The 18,288-nt window shown below is 58.2% G+C and overlaps 2 protein-coding genes across 4 annotated transcripts in view; one reads left to right on the top strand and one right to left on the bottom strand.

The window, feature by feature from the left end:
- Positions 1-540: 540 nt before the first annotated feature.
- CALU (calumenin) lies at positions 541-16,323 on the top strand. Of its 3 annotated transcripts, none has more exons than XM_027909838.1 (7): positions 567-661; positions 6,191-6,422; positions 10,464-10,657; positions 13,960-14,126; positions 14,228-14,288; positions 14,620-14,819; positions 14,903-16,323. In XM_027909838.1, the coding sequence occupies exons 1-7, from the start codon at positions 631-633 to the stop codon at positions 15,005-15,007; spliced, it is 990 nt and encodes a 329-aa protein (XP_027765639.1). In that variant the 5' UTR covers positions 567-630; the 3' UTR covers positions 15,008-16,323. The 3 variants fall into 3 exon arrangements, with proteins under 3 accessions (XP_027765640.1, XP_027765639.1, XP_027765641.1); XM_027909840.1 differs by lacking the exon at positions 567-661 and adding an exon at positions 2,967-2,982; XM_027909839.1 differs by lacking the exons at positions 14,620-14,819; positions 14,903-16,323 and adding an exon at positions 14,370-14,543 and having other exon boundaries at positions 541-661; positions 14,228-14,314.
- Positions 16,324-17,481: 1,158 nt separating this feature from the next.
- LOC114071948 (violet-sensitive opsin-like) overlaps positions 17,482-18,288 on the bottom strand; it is a 5,054-nt gene continuing 4,247 nt past the window's right edge. The window contains exons 2-3 of the mRNA XM_027909841.1: positions 17,847-18,086; positions 17,482-17,618 (exon numbers count right to left, since the gene is read on the bottom strand). Coding sequence (XP_027765642.1) covers positions 17,496-17,618; positions 17,847-18,086 — 363 coding nt within the window. The 3' untranslated portion in view covers positions 17,482-17,495. The remainder of the gene's footprint in view (positions 17,619-17,846; positions 18,087-18,288) is intronic.

Genomic DNA, 18,288 nt, shown 5'->3' with positions numbered 1-18,288 from the left:
GGGAAGGGAAATGTCATCTGTCACTGGGGAGAAACCATTAAATGTCCACTGTTTGGGCAAAAACAGTGGGATCCTGGGATTGGGGAGCTTGAGACAGGAAAGTAGGGATTGGGAGTTGGTTTTACCTTGTGCTAAATATTGTGAGCAAAGAGGATCAAGGTGCAACGTGTCAGTGGCTTTAAAAGGTTGAGAAACTGGGAGAAGTGGAACAAGGGAAAAGCCTGAAATCCGCAAGCATTAAAGTCTAAAAACCACAGAGATGCCCCCCAACCTTTTATTAAAATAACCAAACGCTTCAGCACCTCAAGGCATTTTTTATTAAAAAAAAAACCCTCCAAACACCACTCAAACTGGGTTTTTTTAATTAAAAAAAAAAATAAATCCCAACCCCTCAAGCCATTTTTTATTTAAAAAGACCCATCTCAGCCCCCTCCAAGGCGCATTTCAACCAGCAAAGCATTTCAACCTTGCTGAGTCACCTTTTGACCGAAAAGCCCTCTCAGCCCTGCCGAGCCACCTCTGATGAACAAAACCAAACAGATCTCCTGCTGCCAGTGCCCGCTCCCAATCTCCGGGATCGTTTTCCCTTTGAGCCCCTGCCAGATCCAGGGGGGATTAACGAGGGGAGAGATGCAGCGGGAGGTTCTCCAAGTAACTTTGGGTGAGGTTTTTTTTTCAGGCTGTGACTTCACTGCGGGGCTGTGTCAGTCCTGGCCCCGCTCCCGGCGAGGCCGAGGGGAGAGGGAATTATCTCATGGACTGTAAATATCCGCCGGGAGCCTCTGCCCCGGCACAGCTCCCTCGGAGCGGGGGAGCCGCAGCCCTGGACTCTCCCGCTGCCCTAATTTAGGCATTTCTGCGGGATGGGGATGAATCACGGCCCTGGAAGCGCCGGTTTCTCTCCGGGGGCTCCGCGGGGAGTGGGGCAGACGCGGCTCCCGGGACTCATCCCTTGGGATCGGCGCTGAGCTCAGCCCCGATGTGTCATCACGAGGAGCCAGCGTGGGTTAAATAGAACCTGACGCTGCCGGGAGCCCGTAAACCGGGACTGGGAGACATTCCCTGCCGATGGCATCACACCTTGTCCGAGGAGCCCTTTAGAGCGGCGCAGCCTCGGCCACCGGAGCGAGTGGATTTATTTATAGCCGGGCTGTCACTCCAAGAGAGGAGCCCTGAGGTTATTTCCAGATCCATGTGCTCATGGCTTAGGGCACGTCTGGAGCATGGCTGGGACCCTCATGGAGAGAGGGGCTGGAGCATGTGCAGGGAAGGGAAGGGAGCTGGGAAGGGTCTGGAGAACTCCTGAGGGAGCTGGGGGGGCTCATCCTGGAGAAAAGGAGGCTCAGGGGGGACCTTCTGGCTCTGCAAGTCCCTGCCAGGAGGGGGGAGCCGGGGGGGGTCGGGCTCTGCTCCCAGGGAACAGGGACAGGACAAGGGGAAACAGCCTCAAGCTGTGCCAGGGGAGGCTCAGGTTGGCCATGAGGAGGAATTCCCTCATGGAAAGGGCTGTCCAGCCCTGGCACAGCTGCCCAGGGCAGGGTGGAGTGCCCATAACCTGGAAAGGTTTCCAAACCCTGTGGATGTGGCAGCTGGGGACACGGGCCAGCGGTGGCCTTGGCAGTGCTGGGGACGGTTGGTCTCTGAGGGCTTTTCCAACTGAAATCCACTGGCAGCTGGCAAACATCCCAATTTTCCAGAAGAGCGAGAAGGACGACCTGGAAGCTCCAGGCCTCTTGTCTCCTTTTGGTGCCTGGTCCAAGCATGGAGAAGGTCACTCTGGGAGTTATGGAGAAGGAACATCATACCCATGGGGCCACCAGGGAACATCTTGGCTGCCAAACCTCCTTCCCTTGGACTGTAAGGTCTCCCCTGAGGTGATCCAGGGAAGCCAGATGAAATCCTCTAGGATTTCAGTAAGGCTTTCCCAGAATCCCAGAGGTTGGAAAAGTCTTTCCAGCCCATGGAGTCAACTCTGTGCCCCATTCCCTCCTGGCAGGGACTTGCAGAGCCAGAAGGTCCCCCCTGAGCCTCCTTTTCTCCAGGATGAGCCCCCCCAGCTCCCTCAGGAGTTCTCCACACCCTTCCCAGCTCCCTTCCCTGCCCTGCACACACTCCAGCCCCTCCATGGCTCTCTTGTACTTTAAAAACGTTTCAATTCTATCTCTCCCCTTATCCTTCTGGACAAACTGCCCAGCCCAGCTGGATAAAGATGTCAGGAATGAGGGAAAGGCTGGAGCTGTGCCAGGGCAGGGTCACGCTGGATCTCAGGGAAAGGTTCTGCCCCCAGAGGGGGGTCAGGCACCGAACAGGGAAGAGGTCACAGCTCCAGAGCTCAGGGAGCGTTTGGACAGCGCTCGCAGGGCCAGGGTGGGATTGTTGGGGTGTCTGCGCAGAGCCAGGGGTTGGATCAGTGATCCCTGTGGGTCCCTGCGGCTCAGGGGAGTCTGTGACTGTGTGAACCTAATTGTTTCCGAGGCTCCGTGGCCAGAACTCCACCCGTGAGGTTCCGTGGCAGCCCCGCTGCTTGGCCAGGTGGGAAAGGCTGGGAATGGCCCTGGAATGGCCCAGGAAGGGCCCTCTCGCCCCCCCCAACATGGCGTCACCGCCGCCTCGACTTTCCCGCCTTTTCCACCTCCCTCCCTCCCAGGCGCATGCGCAGTGAGCGCGGGGTGCCCCCGGGAGGGCGGGGCCGGCGGCCGGCGCGCGCCTGAGGACGTGGCGTTTTCCAGCCAATCAGCTCCGGCGTCCCGCGCGAGGGGGGGCGGGGACAGAGGGGGCGGGAGGGGAGGGCGGGGCGCGGCGAGGAGGGAGGCGGGCGCAGGTGCGGAGTGACGGCGGAGCGGACCAATAAGCGCGGAGAACGGCGCGGCGGGGGAGGAGCGTCCGGGCTGTGATTGGCTGGCGACGCGGGCGCGCGGGGGGCCGTGCGGCGTGGCGCGGCAACGACTTCCGGTGCGCGGAGCGGCGGCGGCGGCTGGGACGGTGAGGGACGGGACGGGATAGGATCGATTCGATTCGGTTCGGTTCGATCCGGTCCGGGCGTGGGCTTCGGGCCCGGGGAGCGGGAGGAGGAGGCGGGGGCGGTGGCTCTGCCGGGCCACTGTGGGGCGGCGGTAACGCGGCGGTCGCGGCGCCGGGCCCGGTCGCCATGGGAACGGGCGGGAGCGGCACCGCCGCTGTACCCGTGAGTGCCGCAGCCGGGCCCGGCCCGTGCGGTGCTGAGCGGCCCCGGGGCCGCCCGTGTGCCGGATCCAGGGCGGGCGGGGGCGGCCGGGGCTGCCCCGTCCCGGAGACCGAGCCCCGTCCGGGCCCCGCCGCCCGCTCGGGACCGGCCCGCGGGCAACCCCGCAGCGTCCTCCGCCGGGGTGACGGGCTGTGGGACCCGGGGAGTTAACGGGATAAGGGGCTGTGTGACCACCGGGATAACGGGATAAGGGATTGTGGGACCCGCGGGATAACGGGATAAGGGACTGTGTGACCACCGGGATAACGGGATAAGGGGTTGTGGGGCCCGCGGGATAACGGGATAAGGGGCTGTGGAAGCCCTGGTGGTGCCGCCCTGCACGGGCACCCCGGTGCGAGGAGGTGTCACCCCAAATCCGTTTTCCCCTTCCGGAGCCGTCGGTGACCCCTAGGCCCTGGGGGGCTGGTTTGGGGCAGGACCTGCTTGTTTATACCCTGGGATTGGTTTCGGCTCCCAGTGACTCCCTCAGATCCATAAATTCCCCCCGGGGCTGGGAATTCCCCCAGGGTTGCCCCCTTACCCTTGCCTGTGTCCTCGTGTGCCACTGGGCATCCCAGGTAATTGATGCCTGGCTGCTCCCATGGGATCAATCCCATAAAAAGCCACAACAGGGGCTGATTCCCAAATCTGACCAAATTGTGTCGCCTCTGGAAGGTTTTGTGGGATCTTATCAGCTTCCCAGGTGGGAAATGCGCTTCCAGAGGGGCTCCTGCCCATCAGTGCGCTGTAAATCCCACCACAATTCCAAGCCCGGCGTGGAATTCCAAGTGAACCCAATGGGAATTCTGGGTTTATTCATTCATCAGTATTGCAGCGAACCCACTTGGAATAATCTCAAGTTCCTCCCCCACATTCCCACCACTGATCCCTGTTCCCACCTTCCCCTCTTTGTTCAGGAGAACAGGGATCTGCTGCCTTTCCCAGCAGGAGAGGGGCTGTTTTTTCCAAGGGAAATCTCGGGGTCCATCCCATTGGCTGGCAGAAGGTGCTGCCGGGGTTTTTATGGATAGTTGTGGATAGAAGTTGGTGTGTGGGTTTGGCCTCTCCGAGCACCTTTCCCGGGGCAGCTCCCGGGATCCGTGCCTGGATCTGGTTGGAGGTCGGAGTGTCCCTCTGCAGTGGCTTCCAGAGGCTCTGTGTGGACTCTGGAGATAAAATCAGGGTGTTTGACCCCGTTCCAGGTCACGCTGTGCCCCAGGCTGGGCTGATCCCTGGGATGTGCCTGGAATGAACAAGAGTCAGATCCCTGGGACGGGGATATATCCAGAGCTCTGTTTAGATAACACCTGGAATTGGCTTTTCCCCTCCTTTCCCCTCCTCCTGGAATGTTTTTCCTTCCTGGAAACACCGAAAAAGTGACTTTTCCTCTTTATAACCCAAATCCCCTTTCCCTGCTCCCCCCAAACTTCCAAAGGAATTGGAAAATGTGGATTTTCTGAATGGCCCAATAAATCCTCCTCCCAAAAAAGGGGCAGAAGGGGCTTCTCCATGTCCTTGTCCCCATGTCCTGATTGATGCCACTGTCCTGGTTTGACGTGGGACCAGTCCTGGACCTGGGTCATTCCTGGGTCACTCCCAGGGCAGAATTCCTTGTTCTGAGTCCATGTTAAAGGCATAAGGATGGGGAATATACCCGGATTTTAAACACAGATTTAAAGAGCTGAAGTTGGGGAGCACCTGGATGTAAATTTAAAGGGATGAGGATGGAGATTATGTTTGGCTGAAATTTCGATTAAAGCAGCGAGGGTGCGGAATATCCCGAATTAAATTCGGATTTAAGAGCTCTGGAAGGGGAATATCCTGATTAAACTTCGACTGAAAGAGTTAGAGAAAGGGAATACCTTGATATAAATTTTTGGTTAAATGGATCAGAGTAGGGAATACTCGGATTGGAATTTAAAGGGAATGTCGGGACAGGGGAGAGTAGAGGCGGCACGTGCTGCGTGTGTTCCCATTCCTCCTGCCAGGATTTCCTTCCCCATGCTGGATCCCCTTCCTTCCCGTTGGGATCCCCTTCCCTCCCAGTGGGATCCCCTCCTCCACTTTTGGATCCTCTCCCAGCCCCAGTTGTTGCTCCGGGGGGCTCTGGGATGGGGATTGGGGTGTCTGCACGTGCCAGGGACTCAAAGGTCACTGTGTCCTGATAATCCACGTTAATTAATCCCTGTGCCCTTATAATGCACATTAATTAATCCCTGTGCCTTGATAATCTGTGTTAATTAATTGCTGTACCCTGATATTCCGTGCCAGGGAAGCACTTTTGCCCGGATAACTCGTATCGGCTCATTACTGTGCCCTGATAATCTGCATGAATTAATCAGTTTGCCCTGACAATCTGCAGGAATTAAACCATTTTCCCAGACAATCTGCATTAACCAGTCATTTGTGCCCAGATAATGTGCACTAATTCCCCTTATTTTCCCAGATAATGTGCACTAATTCCCCTTATTTTCCCAGATTACCTGCACTGATTCCCCTTTTTTCCCAGATAATGTGCACTAATTCCCCATTTTCCCAGATTACCTGCACTGATTCCCCTTTTTTCCCAGATAATGTGCACTGATTCCCCTTTTTTCCCAGATAATGTGCACTAATTCCCCATCTTCCCAGACAGTCTGCATTAGTTCATCGTCCTTGCCCAGACAATCTGTATTTATCACTTTATCGCCTGGATTAATTCCTCATTTTTGGCCCCATAATCTGTATCAATTAATCTGGTTTTTCCCCAGTAACCTGCCCTAATTCCCCATTTTTTCCCCCAGGCAACCATCACTAATCCCTATTTTTCCCGGACAACCCGTGCTAATCCCATTTTTCCCAGACAGCCGTCCCTAATCCCCGTTTCTTTCCCCCCCCAACTCCCATTCCAGCTCCGCTCCGTGCCCGTCCCCGGTGGTCCGGCCGCCCTTCCCCGTGCCCATCCCGGCCGTCCGTGTGCCCGTCCAGGCCCAGGAAGGATGCTGTTCCCGCGGCTCCTGCTGTGCCTGCTGGCCTGGGCGCTGTGCGGCTCCGGGAAGCCGACGGAGCGCAAGGAGCGGGTGGTGCGGGAGGCCCCGCTCAGCGCCCGCGAGCACGACGACGCCCAGAGCTTCGACTACGACCACGACGCCTTCCTGGGAGCCGAGGAGGCCAAGAGCTTCGACCAGCTCACCCCCGAGGAGAGCAAGGAGCGCCTGGGGTAAGGATGGCCCTGCCAACGTTCCCCGGGGGGAGCTGCGGGCACAGAGAGCCTGCTCCGGCCTCCGGAGCTGCCTGGAGCGGGAGCCATCTCTGCCCAGCGCCGGGCGTTCCCCAAAAAGTCACCTGGAGCCATTCCCACCATGAGGTGCTTCCCAGAGCTCCAGAGTGGAGGTGACAGTGGGGGGCTGTCCGTGTTCTCCGGGTAGTGCCAGAGCCCCTGGGATCACTGGAGCTTCCCAGCTGGGAGGCAGCTGGGAAAACACAACCTGCATGGAAATTCCCTCTCTGGCGCGGGCCTGTGCCTCCCCTGGGATCCGGGATGACTGGGCCTCCCTTGGGATCCGGGATGACTGGGCCTCCCTTGGGATCCGGGATGGCTGTGCCTCCCTTGGGATCTGGGATGGCTGTGCCTCCCCTGGGATCCGGGATGGCTGGGCCTCCCCTGGGATCCGGGATGGCTGGGCCTCCCCTGGGATCGGGGATGGCTGGGCCTCCCCTAGGATGGGATGGTTCTCCCCTGGGATCTGGGATGGGCCTCCCCTGGGATCCTGGATGGCTGTGCTTCCCCTGAGATCCGGGATGGCTGTGCCTCCCTTGGGATCTGGGATGGCTGTGCTTCCCCTGAGCCCTGGCTGGGCATTCCCAGCCCCCCTAGTCTAGCTCTGGGATCATTCCCAGGAGCAGAGTGGGGCCTTTGTGTCCCTGCAGCAGCTGCTGCCCCGCAGTTGTTCCAGGGGCTCTGGGCAGCTCCAGCCTGAGAGCTGCAGTCCTGAGCAGGGAGCAGGGTGGGCTGGAGGCTCTCTGGGGAGCTCGGGACACTCCTTGGGATGTTGGGCTCCAGTCCCGGAACTCTGCGGGAGTTGGGTTGGGTTTCGTGGTATCATGGAATGACTTGGGCAGGAAGGGGCATCAAAGCCCATCCAGTGCCACCCCCTGCCATGGGCAGGGGCACCTTCCACTGGCCCAGGTTGCTCCAAGCCCCGTCCAACCTGCCCTTGGACACTTCCAGGGATCCAGGGGCAGCCACAGCTTCTCTGGCCAACCTATGCCAGGGCCTGCCCACCCTCCCAGCCAGCAATTCCTTCCCAATATCCCACCTAAACCTCCCCTTTTGGCAGCTGAGCATCCCGACTGTGCTGCTGCTGGAGCAGCACCCGCTGCAGCCCGCGGTGAATTTTGGGAGGTTTTTGGGAATGGGGCTCCCTGATGGGAAGGAAAAGCTCAGCCACGTGTGGGTGGTGAGGGAAACCCCGGAGCGAACCAAACCTCACGGATACAGTGGGATGTGCAGGTCTCCATTCATCCCTATGGATCATCCAGGCTCAGGGTAGGAGGGAGCTGCCCCCAGCAGTTCAGTCTTGGAGGCCAGAGGGGAATTTTTTCCCCCTAGGGACTGTTTAATCTGGAAAACCCCTGGATCCCTTGGAGCCAGGCCCTGGTTGTTTTGCAGCCTCCAAAGTACAGGATCCAGGAGGCTTTTTTTGCCTGGGAAATCGGAGCAAACCCCTCGATCCTCCTGGAGCAGTGGTGGATTCCAAGGGAACTGCAGCTCTGGCTGCAGCAGGCAGGGCCCCCCTGGCCTCCCTCCCCCGCCACGTTCCCGATCCAAGGGCTCCGTCACGGCTCAATCCCATTGTTCTGCCGAGTTATCTGCCGGAACGCCGGTAGTGCCGCCCGGGCAGAGTTTCCATCAGAGATTCAACGCCCTCTGCACAACAAACCAGCCTCACTTTTATCCACAGAAGCCAATTCCCACTTTTCCCCAGCTGGAATTGCTTTGATAAACTTGTTACCGAGGTCTGATTCCATAAATTCTGCGCTTTAACGGGAGTTGTGCTCCATTTTCCTAGTAGAGCTCCGCCTCTGGCTTGGCCAGATCTCTTTGCATGCAGCTCTGCTTTTTGGGCAGTCAGGGATTTGGGAACAATATCCTGTGCTCTATCAGTCAGGGATTTGGGAACGAGGTCTTGTGCTCTGTCGGTCAGGGATTTGGGAACGAGGTCCCGCGCTCTACCTTGTTTTGTCCCAGCAACATTCCCTGGCAGCAGCACTGGGCACCCAGATCCCCTTGGATCAGGGAGTGGGAACGAGGAGCAGCTGCCAGCCCTTCCCAAACATCTGTTGTCCCCGCTCTTGCAGGGGGACAGAGTGGGGGGGTTTGGGAAAATGTTCGGATTCGGTGGCTCCTGCCCTGGGAAAGCAGCCGGGAGCAGCTGGTGCTGGCCCTGGGCTCGGGACCAGCTGGGGGGAGGAGGTTTGGGAGCTTCCTGAGTGCCCAGCTCCAGGCTGGAGAGGGTTTGGCTTTCCTGGGAAGCTGTTCCCGAATTAACCCCCTGCAAACTGCCCTTTGAAAAAGCTGCTTTGGTCATTGACCACCACCAGCTCAAGTTCTCCGTTCCAGGAGTTTTCCCCAATAAATCCCTTTGCTGGTAGCATTACCCACCTGGGAAAGGGAAACATGGAATTGTTTCCCTGAAACCCCTGATTTATTTGTGGCTTATATATTTATGTGGGCCGATGTTTAATGTTCATGTGATATTATTGATCTTTTTTTTTTAATATATATTTATGTGGAAAGCTCTGAATGTTTCTGTGACATTTTTCATGATTTCCTGTGAAGTTTGATCAGGAATGTTGGAGGAGACACTTTGCACGTGGAGGTGGAAAACTCTGAAATGTTTCTGTAGTATTTTACCTATTTCCCTGTCAGTTTGGGCTCTGTTGAGGAGCTCTGTTTGCACATTTACTTATTTATGTTACATGTTTGTCTATAAAACCCCTCAGGTCTCCCAGGCAGGGCACCCCATGCTGAGACTCTGCCAGAGTTAAATCCTGTGTTTCCCTCAGCTTCCTCACAGTTTTCTCCCCGGCTTCCCATTGTACCATGGAAGAATTCTTGGTTTTCCTTGATCAAGGCAGTTCTGGAATACAAAAAACTGGGAGCAAGTGCAGGTGGCTCCAGTGTTCAGGTTTCCCTTTGCCTCAGTATTTTGGGAATTAATTGTCCTGGTGGTGATTTAAAAACGCCGTTATTTCCCACCTGTCTTTTTAAAATTCCTCAAATGCCTCAGTTGAGCTCGGGATTCCTGATTGGCTTTCCATTAAACCTCCCTGTCAAAGGAGAAAAACCAGGATCTTGCTTCACCAGACAATGGATTTTTTGGGACTGATTTATCCCTGATTTTCATCGGGGGGGTGGGGGGGGGAGCTCAAAACCGTCCCAGCGTGGAGCTGGAGCGAACCCCGCGGATCCAACAGCAGCCCCCACCCCCCTCCAGCTCCCATCTGCCCCTGGATCCCGCATTCCTGCCGTGGCTTCTCCTACAGCTGCTGCTAAAAATAACGGAGGCACGCGGCTGCTCCGGTTGCTGCCCCGGGCAGCGGGTGGGACCGGCCCGGCACGGTTCCTGTGCCCGAGCCCAACTTCCCAGTTCTGGGGAAAAACGTGTGTCTTTGCTCCTCACCCGGCACCGTGGAGGTGGGAGGACGCACAGACGGGGCTTTCCTGGGATTTAACAAAGAAGCTTTTCTGCTAAAATTCGTAGTTCCTGAAGAAACCAAAGCCAAGGCGGTGATTTCCGTGTCGGAGCCGGTGTTTCGGCAGCTAAACTAAACGTTGGTTTTAAAGGGTGAACTTTCCAAATAGTAGAATTCCCAAATTATAATTCCCAAATATTCCTAAATTCTACTATCTCTACCAAAAGAGATTCCCAGTTTTAGTATAAAGCCGTGTCCGTGCTCCCCGTCCGGTGCCGTCTTAGTGGGAAGGACACACGGATGGGTCTTTCCCAAAGATCTAAGAAGGAAGTTTTTCCCCGAAAACCTTTAATTCCTGGAGAAACCAAAACCTGAGTGGCCCAAGAGGGGCTGAGCTGGGGTTTTGGCAGCTGAACCGTACGCTGGTTTTAGGGATAAACTCTCCAAATAGTTGAATTCCCAAATTCTGTGACCACCTCCACCTGCTCCGTCTTCCCATTCCCTCCCCTACAGCCTCTTGTTTTCTTTAACTTTTATCTGAATTTCTCCGTGTTTCCCACAGAAAGATTGTGGGGAAAATAGACGAGGATGGCGACGGGTTTGTGACGGTGGAGGAGCTCAAGGCCTGGATCAAGTTTGCCCAGAAGCGCTGGATTTACGAGGATGTGGAGCGGCAGTGGAAGGGCCACGACCTCAACGAGGATGGGCTGGTTTCCTGGGAGGAGTATAAAAATGCCACCTATGGATACATCCTGGGTAGGTCCTGGTGCTGGGGATGAGCCTTTCCTGGAGCCAGCGGTTGAGACGAGCTGTTCACGGGGGTCAGTGGGATGTTCGTGGATCGGGAGGGGGTTGTGGTGTGAGGGTCAGAGGGAGGGACATGGGTTGGAATGGGGTTGTGGTGTGAGGGTCAGAGGGAGGGACATGGATCAGGATGGGGTTGTGACGGAATGAGAGCTTGGGGCCTGGATTAAGGAGGCCCAGAAGAACTCCTTGACTGGGAGTGCAGAGCAGCAGGTGGTGGGAATTTGACTTGGCCCAAGCTGGATTTGTCCCCTGGAATGAGCCCAGGGATGTGCCAGCCTGGGCAGGCGTCCCTGAAGTTTTCACTTAAAAATCCCCCAAACTCCCCGAATTGACCTTCTGGTGGCATTACTGAAGGGAAATCCAAGGAAAAGAACCCAAAATATGTGACACCCCCACCCCCCCCAACAAGGGGATGTTTGTGCCCCCACACAGCCCCAACTTTGTGTAATTGATGTCTCTGAGGACAAACACAACTCTGGGCTGAATCCCACTGATTTAGGGATTAACAGCATGCGGGAATGGGGGTTTTTGGTCCTTTGGAATTCCTGTCTCATGGGGGCATTTGGAACCTGCAGGTGGAACCAACTGACCTGTGGCTCTGAAACCACCTTAGTGTGTCCATCCCACCCCGAATCCACAAAAACCATCAGCAGAACTGTTAATCCCTTTCCCTTGTCCCAGGAGCAGTGTTAGACTCTGGAACTTGGGAATTTTAGAACACGAGCCACGGCCTCGGACACCCCCGGGAGCACGGGAAGGAGCAGCTGTTTTGGGGTTAAAACCTTAAACTCCCTGTCCCTGTGCCAGCTCCTGCCTCCAGCACCGCAGACGGGGCCAGGCGGAGGAGCCGCGGCTCCAGAGCGTGAAACCCCGCTCAAATTTCCTAAATATTGCCAAAAATAGTCAAACTGCTCCGTGGGATGTGCGGAGGGGAGCTGCCACACGGGAGGCTCATCCATCTCCCTCGGGCTCGTCCGTGTCCCTCAGGCTCGGGGAGGATCTGGGTTTGCCGTGCTGGTGGCTGGGGAAAACCCCCCCCCCACCCCTTCCCGGGCTGGGGCAGCGCTTCCCAAACCTCCCTTTGCCGTGGATTTCTGGGATCTGTGCTTATCTGCCCATGTAAATCCAGCTTGGAAGGGAGAGGAGAGATCCTGGGAAGGGTTGGAACACCCTTTTTACGTGAGGGGTTTGAGGGGTCTGGGGTGGGATTTAAGACCTGCAGGCGCGGGACAGGGAAAAATATAAACCTTAAGGAGGGAAAACTTAAGGGCGGGGGAAAACTTAATGAGGGGGAACTTAACAAAGAAAAACCTTAATGAGAAACCCCTGAATTAGCGAAACCCTCTTAATGAGCTTAAGGAGAAGCCCCTTCCCACAGCCAGAGCAGCAAGAGGGCAGTGCCCGGCCCCAGCACGGTCAATCCCAAACCCGGAGCGGTGCTGGAGGCTCAGTGTCCTTGGCAGGCCCCGATGGAGCCTCAGCTCGTGCTGCTGCTCCCACATAGTTGTGTCCTTACGGAGCGCCGGGAGGGTCCCGCCTCACGCCCTGGCTCGGGCTCCTCTCGGCAGGAATCGCTTTTTCCCCTGGCTCCTTGCTGCTGGAAGATTCCCTCCCTTCCCCTCGCTCCCCTCCCTGGCCAGAGCGGGGCTGGAATGCCTGGGAAGTGCCTCCGGAGCGTTGGCACGCAGCCGAGGGTTGTGTTGTGGGGCCGGGCACCGCCCTGGGGCTGCTCCAAAGGGTCAGGAATGCAGTGTTTTGTCAGCAAAACCCCCCAGGTGCTGGGGGTGGTTTTATTAATTAGTTAATTAAATGCGAGAATGAGTCATTAGGTGGCCCCCAGAGGTGTCACTGAGCAGTGTGGGGGGGCTCTGCTGGGGGAATCCCAGGAAGCAGGGAATACCAAGCGATAAATATCCAAGAGCTTCGTCTTGGAGTGAAAATCCCTTCGAAACTCCCTTCAAAATCAAAATAGAATGATAATCATCATATCATCATCATCATCATCATCCCATTATTGTTAACTCCTCAGTCCTGGGGTGGGATCTGAATCATCATCATTATCATTATCCTATTTCTGTTAACTCCTCAGTCCTGGGGTGGGATCCAAATCATCATCATCATCATCATCATTATCCTATTTTTGTTAACTCCTGAGTCCTACAGTGGAATCTGAAACCAGGAACACTCATTCCAGGAGAAGCTTCTCCATCTGCTTCCCCAAACCTCCCCCTGCCCAAGGACCATGACACAAAGTGGCTTTACGGGCTCTTGGAGGGAGGGGGGTTGACCATTTTTAGCCCACCTGCTAAACCCCACCCTCCATCAAACTCATCAGTTGGCCTGACAGCAGTTAAGGAATGGGACCAATCCTGAGGGTTTCCTTGCTTGGGAGGCTGTGCCGCTTCCCAAGGTGAAACCTTGGGAATACAATAGGGAATTTTGGGTTTATTCTACCCTAGAGGTGCCTTAAAATCAAAATCTTTAGATATTTAATGGCTCTGGGGCTGCTCCAGAGCTCCTTAATCTGGAGTCCCTTGGTCCAGAGCTCCGTAATCTGTGCCTTTTGTTCCAGGTAGCAGAGCAGGGACAAAGGGACTGAGCCTTTTGGAGCCTTTTTTTTTTAGACCAGGCTTGGCTTTGGTTTAATTTAACTCCTGGACCCATGTTCTCCACAGGCTGCTGGACACTGCCAGTTCCGTGTCCTAGAGCTCCTCTCCCGCTGCCGGTGGTGCTGTGCCGAGTGGCCCTGTGATCCCACCCGGCCGATGCCGCCCGGCTCTGCCGCTGCCCCGGCAGGGAGCGAGATCCCCTTACACATTCCCCTCCCGAAATAGCTCCAGCTGAGCCTCTGACTGTGCCGGCCAAACCCCCTGGGCCCTGTCTACTGGGGCCTCTCCCTGGGAATGCCACGATCCCGGGGCTGCTGCAGCTCCTCCTTCTCCTGGGAATGGGCGCGGGAGAGACGTGGCGGCTGCCGGGAGCTGCGGTGGAGGATGCAGTGGCAAAGCATCGGGAGGTTGGGCTGAGGTGGGGGGGTTGAGGTTGGGTGGAGGAGGTTGAGGTTGTGCTGAGGAAGTTGAGGGTGAGAAGGGCCCGCTGAGGAGGTTGAGCTGGCGATGAGTTTGAGTTGAGGGTGAGGATATTGAGGTTGTGGTTGGGTTGGGGTTGGGTTGTGGTTGGCTTGGGTTGGTGCTGACCATGGTCCCTCCCCTGCCTGAGCTGATCCGGGCTCTCCCTCTGCTCCTTCCCAGATGATCCGGACCCCGACGACGGCTTCAACTACAAACAGATGATGGTGCGGGACGAGCGGCGCTTCAAGATGGCCGACAAGGACGGGGACCTGGCGGCCACCAAGGAGGAGTTCACGGCCTTCCTGCACCCCGAGGAGTACGACTACATGAAGGACATCGTCGTGCAGGTGGGGCTGGCACGGAGGTGTTGGGAAGGGGGTGTTCCCCAGGAAGCTCTGGTGGGGTGGGTATCACTCCAGGTCTGGCTCATGCCGGTGTCTCTGTGCAGGAAACCATGGAGGACATTGACAAGAACGGTGACGGCTTCATTGATCTGGAGGAGTACATCGGTGAGATGCAGGAGCCACAGTGCTCCGTGTCCCCTCCGTGTCCCCTCCGTGTCCCCTCCGTGTCCCCTCCGTGTCCCCTCTGTGTCCCCTCCGTGTCCCTTCCGTTTCCCCATGCAGTGTCAGCCACTGCCGGCATGTCCTTCCCATCCTTCCCCCTCTGGGAATGTTCTCTCCTTCCCACTTCTCAACTTCTGCCCTCCACCTTGGGCCACTGTTGGGGATTTTGGGGTGGAATCCTGACCCGAATGGTGCTTTGGGATTTGGGGGATGGACTTAGGGAGTTCAAGGCTTCGGATCAGTCCTTGGGATCCCGCTCCCACTCTCCCCACAGGTGACATGTACAGCCAGGATGGTGACGCCGACGAGCCCGAGTGGGTGAAGACGGAGAGGGAACAGTTTGTGGAATTCCGGGACAAGAACCGGGATGGGAAGATGGACAAGGAGGAGACCAAGGATTGGATCCTGCCCTCGGACTACGACCACGCCGAGGCCGAGGCCCGGCACCTCGTCTACGAGTCCGACCAGGACAAGGTGGGCAGGCGCTCCGGTGGGATTTCGGGAGGAGCGGGGTGGGAGGAGCGGAGAGGAATAGCGGGATGTGGCATTCCCTGCAGGACGGGAAGCTGACGCGGGAGGAGATCGTGGACAAGTCGGACCTGTTCGTGGGCAGCCAGGCCACGGACTTCGGGGAGGCGCTGGTGCGGCACGACGAGTTCTAGGCCTGTGCCGCCACCTGCTCAGGGGCTCCGTCCCGCGCCCAGGCCGCTCCCGCCACGGGAAACCCCATCCCGGCTCCAAAGGGATGGGGCTCGGGAAAGCCACACACCCCTCCCCCAGCACTTGGGGCTCGTCTTGTCGTGGGTTTTCCTGGGATTTTAACGACTTTGGGGTTATTTTTGTATGTTTTGGTTTTACCATGTGTGGAAATGGCTCCCCCCGCCACCACCGTTCCCGGTGTGGGGGCGGCGATGGGGCCACCCGGGGCTACGGGGGGAGTGGGGGATTCACAGCGGGATTGGGATTGGAGGTGGAATAAAAGTCGGAATTGGGACGCAGGTTGAAATTGGAATTAAAAAATTGGAACTGGAGCTGGAATTGGAATTAAAAATTGGAATTTGAATTGGGAAATTAAAATTGGAATTAAAGTTGGAATTGGAATTAAAATTGGAATGAAACATTAAAGTGAAAATTGGAAATTGAGATGGGATTTAAACTTGAGAAGTGAAATCAAATTAAATGGAAACACTGATGTGAAATTGGAATGAGAATTCAAACCCTCAAAAAGCCCCCTGAAACCCATCGGAGCAGCAGCAGGACCCCGGGAGGTTCCAGGGGGGCACCCAGAGAGGACCCCCAGGGGAGGTAACTCCGGGGGCATGGGAACCCCCCCTTCCCCATCGTTGCCCCCCAGGATCTGGCCGGGCCCCCCCCCCCCCGGCCCCACTCCAAGTGCCTTGAATCCCCCCAGCCTGGGCGTGGGTGGGCTCATCCAGCCATCCCACCCCGCTCTGGGATGATTCCCAGTGTTTTTCCTCTTCTGGGTCATTTGTCCCTGCCCGCAGCTCCCAGAGCTGTGTGGAATTGGCCTGGTCGCCCCCAAATTCCTGGGTTTTCCCTTAAATCCTTTTCCAAGGGTTTCCAAGTGCTGACTGGATCCTCCCTCCTCCTCCTCCTCCTCCTCCTCTCCCACCTCCCCGTCCCTAAATCCAGGGGCGAGCGTGTTGGGAACATGTCCTCATGCCAGGCTCATGGATCTGGGAATGTGGGGGGTGGTTTGGGACACCAGGGGTAGTTTGGGACAGCAGCTGTGATTTTGGGAACACCGGGAACGCCCCCCCTGTGCACCATCAGCCCCTGTGGTCCCTCTCCTGCTTCCCCCATCCACGAGGATTTGAGTCTCCCTGACGACTCCGGACACGGATTTTTTGCCTTCTCGGGGTTTATTTGGTTCTCTGCTCTGGCTGATTGAAGGGATCCGTGTCGGCTGGGGCTCAATAAACTGTTCAACCCCCACGGGCCGGGGGGCCAGACCCCAGTTCCTGTGTCCCCCCAAACCGGGATCTAGGGGAACCCACCCCCCCAGACTGAGTGGGGAGAGCGTGGGCAGGGGGAGCCCAGGGAAGGGGAAGGGCTTGAGGGGTCTTGGGGCGGGTTTGGGGATTCAGGGAGGGGAGTGATATGGGGCCTGAGGGGAATCCTGGCCCTCAGCACTGCAGATCGGGGGGGCTCAGCCCCACAGAGGGGATCCAGTCCCACCCCAGCCCCATGAATGGGGGGCTCAGCCCCACCCCAGACCCATGGGGGGATCCAGCCCCACAGATAGGGGGCTCAGCCCCACCCCAGCCCCATGAATGGGGGCTCAGCCCCACCCCAGCCCCATGAATGGAGGGGATCCAGCCCCATAGATAGGGGGCTCAGCCCCACCTCAGCCCCACGGAAGGGATCCAGCCCCCGTCCAGCCCCACGGAAGGGATCCAGCCCCAGTCCAGCCCCATGGATGGGGGTCACAGCCCCAGCCCAACCCCATGGATGGGGGCCTCAGCCCCAGCCCAGCCCTGTAGATGGAGGTGGAAGGGCAGCATCCCACTTCCCTGCCCCCCCACTGCCTGTGGAGCCTGCAGGGGACAAGGGAGCAGAGACCCACTGTGGCATTGCCGTGGGGCACAGCCACCCATCCCACCCATCCATGTGGCACAGGGGGACACCTGGACAGCCACTCCTGGGACCCCCATCCTGCCCTGCCGTGGGATGTGCTGTGTCCCCCATCCCGTGGGTCCCACGGGGGTTCCCACAGTGTGTCCCCTATCCTGAGGGTCCCACGGTGTGTTCCCACAGTGTGTCCCCCATCCCGAGGGTCCCACAGGAGTTCCCACAGTGTGTCCCCCGTCCCGTGGGTCCCATGGGGGTTCCCACAGTGTGTCCCCCGTCCCGTGGGTCCCATGGGGGTTCCCACAGTGTGTCCCCCGTCCTGTGGGTCCCACGGGGGTTCCCACAGTGTGTCCCCCATCCCGTGGGCCCCGCAGAGGGTCCCTGTTGCGCTCAGACCGCGGCCGTGGTTTATTGTCCCACCCGCGCTACATCCTAGGCTGGCTGGGACCCCCGGACCCCCAGGGCAGCGCCGGCCCCACAGCTAGGGGCTCTGGGGGGCAGCAGGGGGTCCGGGAGGGCAGCCGGGGGTCCTGGGGGCCAGGTGGGTGCCGCAGCCCCTCAGCTGGGGCTGACCTGGCTCGAGGACACGGAGGAGACCTCGGTGCGCTGGGCCGAGCTGGACATCTCGGAGTCGTCGGTCATGGGCCGGCCACACACTGTCTCCAGGATGCAGGCGCGGAACTGTGGGGACACGGGGGGGGCAGGGGACGGCTCAGCCAGAGGGTGCCACTGGCCCCATGTCCGGCCCTGGCACTGTCCTCCCACCCCTAATGCCACACCCATCTCTCGTCCCTGGGCACGTGCCAGCCCTGCAGGTGGCCCCGGGCATGACCAGGTGTCCCCAGGTATCCCTGGATGTCCCTTATACCCCGCGGGTGCCCCGCGTGTCCCCCTGTGCCGCGGTGTCACCTGTTTGTTCATGAAGCAGTAGATGATGGGGTTGTAGATGCAGGCGCTCTTGGAGAAGAAGGCAGGGACGGTGACGAGGCGCAGGTCGAGGCCGTGGTTGCGGTTGTTCACCATGTACATGGCCAGCGCCGCGTAGGGGACGTAGCACAGGCAGAAGGACCCCACCATGACCACGACCATGCGCGACACCTCCCGCTCCGCCTTCTGTGTCGTGGCGGACTCCTGCTGCTGGGCTGCCACCTGGGATGGGGCACAGGGACACCTTGGGCCTGCCCAACCCCCTGATCCCCTGCCCAACCCCCTGATTCCCTGCCCGATCCCCTGCCTGATCCCCTGATCCCATTCTCAATCCCCTGATTCCCTGCCCGATCCCCTGCCCAATCCCCTGATCCCCTGCGCAACCCCGATTCCCTGCCCGATCCCCTGATCCCCTGCGCAACCC

Source organism: Empidonax traillii, unplaced genomic scaffold, assembly GCF_003031625.1.
Source record: "Empidonax traillii isolate 1590-97213 ecotype Southwest subspecies unplaced genomic scaffold, ASM303162v1 scaffold2464:size45919, whole genome shotgun sequence".
Taxonomy (NCBI): Eukaryota; Metazoa; Chordata; class Aves; order Passeriformes; family Tyrannidae; genus Empidonax; species Empidonax traillii.
The sequence above is the reverse complement of the archived record's forward strand: the minus strand, read 5'-3'. Positions and strand labels throughout refer to the sequence as shown.

What these genes read in the sequence shown, in the direction of transcription:
- CALU (XM_027909838.1), top strand. Translation starts at nt 631, where the DNA reads ATGCAGCGGGAGGTTCTCCAAGTAACTTTGG. An exon ending in CACCTATGGATACATCCTGG is followed by an intron (nt 10,658 to 13,959) that starts GTAGGTCCTGGT and finishes GCTCCTTCCCAG; the next exon opens with ATGATCCGGACCCCGACGAC. An exon ending in TGAAGGACATCGTCGTGCAG is followed by an intron (nt 14,127 to 14,227) that starts GTGGGGCTGGCA and finishes GTCTCTGTGCAG; the next exon opens with GAAACCATGGAGGACATTGA.